The sequence below is a fragment of the Aphelocoma coerulescens genome, chromosome 2 (assembly GCF_041296385.1).
Source record: "Aphelocoma coerulescens isolate FSJ_1873_10779 chromosome 2, UR_Acoe_1.0, whole genome shotgun sequence".
NCBI classification, from domain to species: domain Eukaryota; kingdom Metazoa; phylum Chordata; class Aves; order Passeriformes; family Corvidae; genus Aphelocoma; species Aphelocoma coerulescens.
Window position 1 is genome coordinate 21,986,339 of NC_091015.1, and position 11,829 is coordinate 21,998,167.

Here is an 11,829-nt window from a genome sequence, read left to right on the forward strand (position 1 = left end):
CCCTGAGGGCACAGACACACGGGGTTTCCCTGCCCCTGCTCAGCCTCGTTCCCCATTGGTTGGTTTGTGTTCCCCTGCGCGGGCAAAGCAGCTCGGGCCCTGTGACTGTGGCAGAGTCTCTCGGCAGAGTCTCTCGGGAGAGCCCGGCCATGCGGCTGGGGAAATAAACATCTCTGAAACATCTAGCAAGAATCCGTCCGTATATATTTGTTTTCCACGGGACTCCTGGTTTGATATAGGCGTGTTACAGTATCCCCACTGCAACAGGAGCTTTGCTTTCATGAATTTTAGGAAGTACATGAGACAGAACCGATGCCTTTAAGAGAATAACAAGCTTCATCTTTCTAAAGGTCATGCCAATCTCCTCTTTTGAGTATGAGTACCTCTAGATCTCAGCCAGTAACAGCAGAATTTTTCATACATGTGAAAAAATGTTGGGATTTTTTAATCATATGTTACAAGTTCTTCTGTTGGTAATGTCTGCTTTGTGTCCTTCCTTTTATTAGTTAAATTTATCACATGACTGGCTGACAGAATACCTGAAATTATGGTCGCCTTCTCAGTGACTTGGCTAATGACAAGTGTGTCTCTGCAACCTTAACTTCGAGCAAGCCATTTTGCTTGGATTTTTGTTTTGTTTGTTTCCTGTGGGATATGCGGTAACCACGGTTTCCAATGAGCTAACACAAGGAAGACTTAGAACGCGAACGCCGGCGGTTGCTGGGATGTGAGTGAGCTGTGGTGAGGCACGGCTTGCAGCCCGGGCTGGCAGGCGAGGGCACAGGCAGCGGGCACGTCTGGGATCTTGCTGCCGGCTGGTGGTGAACGTAAAAACTGCCGTCGCTGCTGTGAATTCGGCTTTCACGGCTACAAATGTGCTTGTCGGAAGAGTACACACCACCAAAACGCAGGCTTTTGAAATGTTTTGCTGTTGCTTTCTCTCTAACACACCCGCGAGTGTGTGGTTTATTCAGAGCACGCTGGGCTGTGGTAGCTGGTCGGAAAAGAGCCATGAATGCTCTGAGTGGGCAGGTCAGGTCTGTAGGTCAGCTGTGACTATTATTCTTGTCACTGTTGAGTGACTTGATCAGAGGTCAGTGCTGCTGGGAGCAGCAGTCTCACGAGAAGCTCTTCACTGACAGCGGACTGTGCTTAACTAAAGTTGCAATTAGAGGGAAGGAAGTTTTGCCTGATGAGGAGCTACAGGATCTTCCCCAATCTTATCTTATCTTATTCCCAGGCAAAGAAGCTTCAACAGGTGCTTGAATATTTTGCTTAGACTGTATAGACAGTATTTATTTCTAAAGAATAGGCACGGATAATTTGAAAGGTGAAGGAGCTTTACATTGTAGTTATGCTCACACTTGATATGTTACACAGTCAGTAAACCAGGTTACTTCTGTGAATGTCAATTTTGCTGATTAAAAAAAAATGCTGCATAAGAAAAAAGGAAAAGTATCTGCTTCTGTTGCTTATAATTCCTGTTTGTTTTGGGTGTTTTTAACCATAATGTAGGTAAATAAATGATCTCTCTTTTATGCTGTTGTTGTTGTGCGCTATGTGCCAAGTTTGAACTTACAGTTCATGTTTAGGGCCAAGCTTAAACACCTTAGTAATGGCCCTTTGAAAGGGACATGCTGACACAGCCTAATGCCAACCATGTGTGTATGCCACTGCAATAAAGGCAAAATTACTTTAAAAATGTTCTGGTTTGGTTGAAGATCAGAATGTATTTCTGTAGGATTTTTTTTTTTAACTTTTACTTTGTTTTTTTGCTCTTACAGAATAATATTTGTATCAACACTTTTAAAATGAAACACTAAGGAAAGAGTTAATAAAAAACCCCATTAAAACCTAAGGATAATTTAATTCAATTCAACAACATTTTTATTTGGGGAAACCTATGCATATATGTTCCAAATACGTGTGTTCCTTAAGACAGGGAACCCTTATTTATCTGTTGCAGGTAGATATCTTGCATGGGAGTGGAAGCTTTGAACTGGATTTTCAGTTGGCTAAATTAGTCCATTTTGTGCTGTTTGTATGTGTTGTAGTGAAGGTTTGTGGAAGAAAGAAGTCTAATTCACCACAGGAGAAAATCTTTCTTGCTGAAGTGAAGAAACAAAAGAGTGATCCAGAATTACATTCAGTTCCTGAAACCATTTTTAACTCTTCCTTGTCCAGATATTTAAATTTTTAAAGTATATTTAAGAAGTAAGAAGTTACTTCCATGTTGCACTAGTATTTGTTTATTAAATCTGTATTTATATTTTCCTGCTCTTGACAGTGGGATGTTCTATGATGGAAATCATACTTACCTTATTGAGCCAGATGAAAACTACACTTCAGATGTAAGTAGAACTTACAGTAGTCCTGCTGGTTTGTTGAGTCCAGTCATCCATGGGTACAGGGTAGCCATAAGGCCGTGGGACCGAAGGGTCATCCCCTCATTCCCAGCTCACTTACTTCATATGTGAGACTCCATCTTCACAGACAAAAGTAGACCTCCAAATCTGAGGCAGTGGTGTGTCTATATGCGTGTGCTCTGTAAGACTTGGCTGTAGAGCAATGCAGCACCAGAGGAGGGTCCCTTGGAGCCAGCAGCAGAAGCTGTGAGTGCCCTGTCCCCTTCTCTGGCACTTCCTGCTCTGGGTTTGTTGTATCACTCTCCTCCTGGGTCATCCTTTACTCCAGCAGCTCCTGTGACTCTCATTGACTCTCCCCCTGAGCAGCTCTGGGAGCCTCATTTAGGCCTAGCTCTAAGTGTGCTGAGCCACTGTGTCTGAGGTACTCAGGTATAAAAGGTGATTAACTGTGGCATTACCCATCACACTGCAGTTGGGAAAAGGGGAATGTAGAGTAATGGTGCCTTGCAACTTTCATGTTCACTGGTTTATGTTTTGGGTAAAAAGAACCTTTGGAATTGTCTGTTTAATGCTCATGAGATGGATTAATTTTTCCTGGTTTAATATGGGCAATATTTACTATTTCAGGATGACTTCCATTTCCACTCTGTTTACAAATCCAAGTTGTTTGAATTTCCTTCAGTTGACCTGCCATCTGGTATGATATTTTAATATTCATGACTTATTGAATCTTTTAGTCTAAGGCCAGGTTTGTTGATTGTATTTGATAGATCATATTCTGATAGTATATTGTTTCATTATATATACCTTCTTTTTCCCAATTAAATAAAAAGGCACTGAAAAAAACCCATTTTGAAACAGTGAAAGCACAGGAAAAGAACCTGAAGTGATGAAAAAACCCTGAATCCGGGAAATGAAACCTCTCCTAGACCTTCATGTTATGATACATGTTTCTCTTAACAAGTCATGTGGTCTGTGGGCTGGGTTATGTGCTAGTAGTTGTAGAAAGGAAAGGAGTGAGGTAGCCTAGAGATGATGAAAATAAACACCACATTGACGGTGGTTGGTAACTCTTCATGGCTTTTTCCTGTTTTGAGATACAGGGTGAGTGCCATGATGTGAGCATAAGCCTGGGAGAGAAGAAGTTGCCAAAGGTCGTTGCTGTTCAGTGACTCTCCTCTCCAGTCTGATCAGCATCTTTCACAGTGCTGGCTATGATGAGGGCCATGCATTTCAGTGCAAATGAATTTGGAAGCAGAAGTGGATTCAAGTGCTCGTAGTGATGAATGCCCATATTGTGTGTGGAGGGAGAAAGATTTTTTTAAAAAATGGGTTTTCATCTGAGAGGTCAGCTTGTTAATTGAAGCTAAAATTGCAGTATTTATGACATATTCCCATTCTGTCAAGGATTTGCCAGTTTCACAGATGCGTTTTCCTGCTCTACCGTACATATCCTAGATAAATGTAACTGTCCTTCATAGACACTGCCATTTTGGTAGAAACCACTTCTAGACTAATTTCTTCAGGAGAGTTACAGATGTTTGGTCATCTTGTTACAAACTATTTGTCCTATATCAGTCCAAAAGTTTGTTTTATATATAGATATAGATATAGATATAGATATAGATAACAAACTTTTGAGTCTGAGGTTTTGGGTGTGAGTACTGCACATAGATGGGTCCATCCCTGGAGCACAGTTTGTGCAGATTTGCCAGTTGTTAAGCACAGTAGAATCATACAGGAAGCTAATGAGAAAAGTGGGAAAAAAGAGGGAAATTGCTACAATTGGGTTGCTTTAATTTAAGTTCTGAGAAAGGAATCTGTCTGAATCTAAATGAAACAGTGTACCAGCTCGGTCCCTCCTGTCCTGTGATGATGATTGCCCGGGCAAGGTGGAGGCAGTGTTGGGATGGAGGGACATGAGCACAAAAGGCTTGTGCAGTGCAAGACATTGACTTCTGTGTCACAAAACTTCCTCTGTACCTGCACCTTAAGCATTTACCATGCTTACTACCTGTGCTTGCAGAGAGGGTGGTGTAATGAGAACAATTTATTGAACATAAGGTCAAATAATAAGGTACATCTTTCATCACATTTTCTTGAGGACATATAATTCAAAAGATTGGAAATAATGCAACCAATGCTGAGTTTAAAATAAATCTTCTGTCTCATGTTGTTAAACTAAGAGACTGCTAGTGGTGGTACTTACTAGGTACCTATAAACTGTTTTATAAGATTTCCTGATAGCGAAGCTTTATGTTTTCAAGATTTTGGAATAAAACTGTTTTCTGCTTTTAAAATTACGAAAAGGGATTAATTGCAAGTAAATGCCCCGGTTTCACCTCCACCAGAGCTTCTTGATTTTCAAAAAACTGTCAAACTAGGGCTTGTTTTGTTTGTTTGTTTATTTGTTTTTCCTCAAAAATCCAGACATGCTTGTACACTTTTGATTTTACTATAGATAACAAATAGTCGCTGGCTTTGCTGTACAAAACCCAGCATGTGACATAATTGAACATGTTGCCATTTAGATTGAAGTAGAATCACAGGATTGTAGAAAAGATTAAAAAGGAAGTTCAGTTGCAGAGTGCTAGTCTTCTCAATTATACAAGTATTTGTAATGTGGTTAAGAGGTACACAGTGCAAATCTTCCATCACTTTATGTTTAGGATCCCATGTAGGAGAAATAAACTTTAATTCACAGTCTACTCTTCTGCATGCCCATACTTGTTTTGGTAAAATTGTTTGAAAAAGTGTTTCTGATGTTTTTAGTGAAAATTACAGTAGATTTATTATATTATATCCTCATTAGGAAACACACTATTTTTCTTTGTTTCTAATTATTCAGTTTATCTCTGTCTGTAAGTTATCCTCCATGCACAATCGCACTCTAGAGGATGAGAGCTCCACCAGTATCTCTGCGTGGTCCTGCCCCTTCCCTGCCAGTCTGGAGAGGTCTGACTGCTGTCTTGACTTGACTTTTTTTTCTTTAAATAATATTTGCAGTTAATTGCTAATAGTATTGTTGTGATTGATTTTTCGAAAGTACTACAACAAAATTATTATTAGTAGTAGCAAGCACTGTGCTGCGGTATGTCATCAGTATTTCTTACATTCCTTACTACTCTCATAATTTATCAATTTGACTGGCCTAAGGAGATTTTCCTTGAAGCCAAGATTTTTCTCTTATCTTTAAAAGAGCATGTGTGTAAGGTAAGATTTCCACTCAGCATTTCTGCTGCATTAGGAATGGACTGGATAGATCACCAGCTTCAATATCAGTGTTAGAAAGGGAAAAAATTCAAATAATAGGGATTACTCAGTATCAGTGATAGTAAAAGCACACTCTATTATATCACAGTTTAATAGCAATGTACTTTATACATTCTTTTGCTCCCTGGATATTAAAAAAACCACAAGCTATTGCAGAAAAGAATTTATTGTACTATACTTTGCAATGGTCTGAGGAATAATGAGGATTTTAAATAAGCAAAGCTTGGACAGATGACGTGGCACGCTTAGAGCATTTGACTTTGTATTTACTGGACTGTGTTTTTTCTCACCATCTCTGTTGAGGTCTACAATGCCCTGGCATAATGTAGTGGGTTGGACCTGAGTTGATGGTTAAATAACAATATGTTATCAAAGGTGCTGTTTTTCAAATAATACATAACAGATGTCCTTTTCTTTTGAGGTCACATGAAAAATATGTAGATATGACACTTAGAAACGTGGTTTAGTGGGACTTGGCAGTATTAGGTTTATGGTTGGACTCGATTTTAGCAGTTTTTTCCTACCAAAACGATTCTATGATTTTGTGAATCTTTGTTACATTTTTTTCAATGTAATATATTCCCATCAAAATATCTGCTAGACTCTCTCAACTATCAACATTCCCCATGATTTTGCTGGTCATGTTCTTTTGCCTGAGGGCCCTTGGCTAGAAATGCACCCTGTGTGGGTTTATCCATCTTGTGAATTATAAGGCTGTGTTAATGTGTGTTAATGTGTTAATGGTAATGGCTGCATCATTTCCCTCTGGAGATGACTGACTTCCGCTTGTGGGTAAAACAATCACATTTGCTGGTAAAGTTATCTGTATATACATACTGTAAATTATTGTTTTATTGATTGAAAAGTGTCATTTTTACCTTTTTCATAACCCATGTTACAAAACCAAAAATGACAGGTTGAGACCCAGTTGTGTGGCACTAGAACACAGTCTAAACTAATTAACATACATAAAGCATAATCAAAAACATTGTAAAAAAGTTTTCAAGATTTAATATCTCATCACTGCAAGCTCAAGTGTCTGCAGATCTTTAAGCAATAAAGCTTTGGGTTTGATTTAATTTATATTTGGTCTGTTTTCTAAAGAAAGTCCTCAAGCATGCTGGTGTAACCATGAAAACATTTTTAAGCAGAGAGCCTGTGATTGTCCAGGTTGCTCCATGAGAAGATACTTGCAAACCTCACATACCAAAATTTATGTCCCCAATTTACCCAAAACAATACCAGTTAATCATGCTTTGTTTTCCTGGTTTGCGTTATTAGTAATTTGCCACTCCTGGTTAAGATTATCACTTAGGCCTGGCAATGACTTGTCAGATGGGCAACTTGGGTTTGTGTTTTAAGATTTTGCTGATATGGCAGCCCTGTGAAATTCCTATCAGCATGGTTTTTAATCCTATTTTTGAACCTCATACAGAAACTGTACAATTAAGATACAGCAGGAAGTGAAGCTGTGAGAAACTTTCCTGTCTCACCAGAAACACTGAACTTGTGAGGAATTTGTAACACAACCAGAAGTTGTGTACAAAGATATGGAAGTCCCTTAATTTACACAGCTCCATAAACTCTTATCGCACTATAGGAGTGCTCTGTAAACCCTGTAGGACTATTTACTTCTCTGCAGGACTGGTAAAATCTCTCTGGAACACTGAAAGAAATTTTCAGTTCCTGGAAACTGAAAGAATGTCCAAAGCTGCAGAAAGCACAAAAGAGGAAAAGCAGTAAAAGGAGTAAGACATTATTACAACCTCAGCAACTGCAAACATTTAATTTGCATGTCTCAAAGAAAGATCTTCTTGGGGTTATGCGAATAGCAAACACATTTATACAAGATAAGGAAAGAGGTTTATTTTGTATAGGGAAAAAAGAGGCAGGGACTATGAATCTAAAATTAAAGATGGAAAATTACTTCTTGGACATTTGAAAGGATGAGAGCAGGTGTTGTCTTCTGCTTAGTTTATAATATGTCCTTTTCCATGAGTGGCTACTAATAGATTTGGTGAAAAGGATTTGGCAAAAGAATAAACTGCTTCTTGCTTATGATTAGAGGTTTAAGAAGTTAAAGACACAGAGGGATTAGCAGGGAGGATTATTGTATTGGTAAGTGAGCATTGCCAAAATCTCATAAGGTTTCTCCCAACTCTGACATATTTTGCTTTGTGAATATAATCGTCTTAAAGCATTAATTCTGCCTTCCATGCTCTTCTTATTAATTTAGGTAGCTATTGCAAGAGCTCTGTGAATGTCTGCTGAATTCCCGAAAATGTGATTCAGTCCATGGAAGCACTATGCTAATAATAGTTCATGCCCAGTGTTGGTGAAGTTTTGGCATAGAACATCTGCTTTGCTTTCTGAAGCGTGACACCCACAGATCATCTGTTTCAACAGACCCAGATTATCACTAGTAGAGTTTTTTATAAGAGCCTTGTTACTGGGAAGCATCTGTAGCCTTGCCTCCCTTGTAGCTGGAAGCTTGTAAAAATGAGTTGTTGCTGCATCTGAAGAATGCCATACTACTGTCATGTTTCATCAGGGTCACTAATTGCTTGGCTATATTTTTATAAATATTCAATGTATTTGTCTGTGTTTTCTGCTCAGAGTTCTGGCAGATGAATACTACATCACAGAATTTTGTTGTAAGGCCAAGACACAAAAGAAGGAAAAGGCAGGTATGTGCCAATATGCTTGTTTTTAAGGAATATGCCATCAAGTTTGCTTCATGTCTGCTGAGTTAATTTGTCCAGATGGAGTCCTGCTGCTCCTGCTGGTTTGGCATGAGATCTCTATATCAATACAGCTAATACAAAAAGAGGTATCTAATGTAGGCTAAACATTGATGGGTTCTCTTGGACATTGCCTACCTGAAGAGTTAAGAAATTTTAAAATAACTGCTACATTGCAAATGAGAAAGTAGGTAAAATATTTTTGCTCATTTTGAGTATAGTTTTATCAGAAACTCCCATTAATAAAACACATATATTTTTTGATGTTGCAAAAGTGACAAGTAGCTAGTTTGTCTCACTTTATTTTGTTTCAAAATAAATATTCTAAACAGAGACTTCATTCACTGTTTATTAAAGTGGGGAAGGCACTAAGTGCAGATGTTTGTTACCAGTTACACTCTCTCTGTATTGTTAGACCCTCTTAGAGTTACATTCTCTCCATAGGTTCGTCAGATTCCACGTAAAGTTGAAGAGGAAACAAAATATATTGAGTTGATGATTGTAAATGATCATCTAATGGTAAGACTGATGCATTTCAACATCTTACAATTACAATTAGCATCAAATTGTCTTAATTTATCCAGAGAGCATAACAATAAAGAACAATATAAGGCTGGAATAAATTCAGTATGTCCTTAATAGAAGAGATTATGGTCTCATTAAACATTGATGAAGTTGGTTTTGAATTTTGGCAAGTTAATTTCGCCAAGAATGCAAGTAGGCCTGAGTATCAGAAAGAAGAGTCATAAAATAACTAATGTCAGTGTGACTTAAGCTGATGATTTTCTTTCTGGCTTTCCTGAGCATTTGTCTTAGTTACAGCCACTCAGCAATCAATAGTGCAGTTATTTCAATTATGCAGCAGCTGTTGAGCGTGTGGAGATCAACAGTGACTAGATTTTTTGATACATCCCAGTCAATGTAACAAAAATTATTTTGTTAAGCTTGTATACTTTCTCTGGGAGAATACAGTGGGATTTTTAACATAGCAGAAAGAGACATAATAACAGTGAGTGTATTGTAGAAAAGCCAGTCTCATTCAAGTGGGAAAAGGCACAGATTTATGTCAGAAGATGATTAATAACTAATGAAGGGAATATCAAAGGAAATGGTGAATTCTTCATCACTTGCAGTGTTCAAAGGTAACTTCAAACACAAACAATATGATTTGTTCTTGAAGTAACTGGATAAAGTTCAGCCTGATAATGCCCATCTGACTGGTGACATTAGATGATTTTATAGTCCCTTATGGCTTTGAAATAAAAATATTTCTGTGAATCTTGTCTAATTCTTCTATAATATGCAGCACTTCTTTCAGGCACTACCTGAATGGGCAAAAATAGACATGAGGGTGTACAAGGAGTGCCTCTGTCCTTAGACAGTGTACTCCTCCACCAGCTCAGTTTGGTGAACATAGCAATACATTCTTGGATTAAAACTAATAATACTGGATGAAAATTGCCTAAATCAATGTAACTGTGTTTGATCCTAAAGACCTGAAGCCACAGCTTTTCCCTTGGGATCCTATCTATTGAGACAGGTTTTCTTCAAGGACAATGTTTCCTAATTTTGTCTGATCACAGCTACTGCAAGAGTCAGTCCAGTTAGGAGTTTATTCTCTGAGGCAAGTGTTAGTGAATGTCCATGATCAAAGAAGCCAAATCATTTCCTCCTGTGAGAAGGAAATAGCATTTGCTGTGGGCTTAACTTCCTTGGTTTTGGTGGTTTATCCCCCGCCCCATTCCTGCTTGAAAGGATGCCTTTCCTATGCCCTAGTTGTGGGGAATTTCTTTGTGCCCACTAAGAGATCCTAATTTCCAGAAAATATGGACAACTTTCATTCCAAAATCAAGCATTATGGGGCACGAGACAGTTAAACATTTCTGAAAATCTTGTGCACTTTGTCCTAAATTATTCTGAGATACCTGTGTCTTTCATGCCCATGATGCTCATTCATAACTGTTTTTTTCTGCGAATAGGAGTACCTGGACAGCTGTCTTCAGTGCCATTTTTATAGCACTGCATTACAAATTTCAGTAAAGGTGCCATTGGAGTCTGATTGCTGAAGTGATTTGAACCAATTACTGTGGCTTTATTAGGAGTGTGAAACTGTACAAGAAGAAAACCAGAAAACAGCTTAAGAGAGAAAATTGAAAAAAAAAAAAAATGGATCTGATAGATTAAAACATGGATGCAGGCACTTCTGGGATAACACCTCTAAAGGAGTCTCAGCTATGGAAGTTTTTATTGCTGATTTCTGCATTGGGATTTGTGATTAATTTCAAAATTTTCAAATAAAGATAATGAAGAACAACGTGTTCCTGTTCTTGTAGCATTTTCCAGTAAAGATCCTAGGGTACTTTCTAAAGAGGAATTCATAGATCCTTACAGCAGCTGTTGTAAAGTATATCAGTAATGTGCATTTCTGAACAATTTTCCACTATTGTTTATTAACATTGCATTCAGCACAGGAAACAAAACCTTGCACAGGTGTTTTGTTGTTGATGTTGTTTTTTACTTTGTGGTGTTTTGGAAATGGACCCTGTTTTTCTGAAATCTGTACCTGTCACTGGTCTGTGCTTGTTTCACAGTGTAAAAAGCACCGCTTGTCAGTCGGCCATACCAACAGCTATGCTAAATCAGTTGTGAACATGGCAGATTTAGTAAGTATCACTCAACTATATGTTCTTTTGTGTGTGAGATAAGGCATAAGATTCTCCTGACGATAGATGCAGGAACTGTCAGCTCATGATATAACAGTAATAATGTATATGAAGGTCACAAATTTTCACTAGAACCACAGTCAGTCACCTATAAAGCCTTTGTCTAACTTAAAGCATCAGACAGGGTTTTTTTTTGTGGCTTTAAAATTTTAAGTATCCTGCTGGATCGGTCCATTGAGCCCGAGTTTTAAAGAGCACCTTAGATATGACAATTTCTAGCACAGGATCCCTGTGTTGACAACATCAAACTCAAAAGACAATCTGAAATTCTAATGCATTAAAATTTCTTCAGAAAAAGTGCACTTGAGTAAATGAGTTAGAATAGGGACATGCAGGTGGACTATGTGGATTATATTTATGGTGCTAAATCAGATGAGCTGCTGGCTCTTGCACCTCACCCCAAGTATTAATAGAAAAAGAAAAGTATTACTAGAATAAGAACATGCTTGAAAGTATTTTGTGTGTAGTGTTAACCCAGCATTGAAAGGATGGCCCTTTTTTTGTGATTCAGCCAGCATGAGTTGAAATACTCCTGTAGATGTATACAACAGTGAAAAATATGGTTTTAAAGATCATTATTCCACATAAGAGAGCCCCTGTGTGTCATTGGGTGAGCTGGATGTTATAAAAGACCCATTAATTTCAAATCTTTGAACTATTTGGAATGTAGTTATTTTTCAAAAATCCCATCTTTCCTCTATGCAGCTCTGCCTGTGTAGGATGTGC

At 38.1% G+C, this 11,829-nt stretch overlaps 1 protein-coding gene across 7 annotated transcripts in view; it reads left to right on the forward strand.

Annotated features, from left to right (window-relative positions):
- Positions 1-11,829, forward strand: part of ADAM22 (ADAM metallopeptidase domain 22) — a 135,628-nt gene that overhangs the window by 75,524 nt on the left and 48,275 nt on the right. For all 7 annotated transcript variants that reach the window (XM_069006760.1, XM_069006767.1, XM_069006761.1 and 4 more), the window contains exons 6-10: positions 2,288-2,351; positions 2,994-3,063; positions 8,256-8,326; positions 8,825-8,899; positions 10,972-11,043. In XM_069006760.1, coding sequence (XP_068862861.1) covers positions 2,288-2,351; positions 2,994-3,063; positions 8,256-8,326; positions 8,825-8,899; positions 10,972-11,043 — 352 coding nt within the window. The remainder of the gene's footprint in view (positions 1-2,287; positions 2,352-2,993; positions 3,064-8,255; positions 8,327-8,824; positions 8,900-10,971; positions 11,044-11,829) is intronic.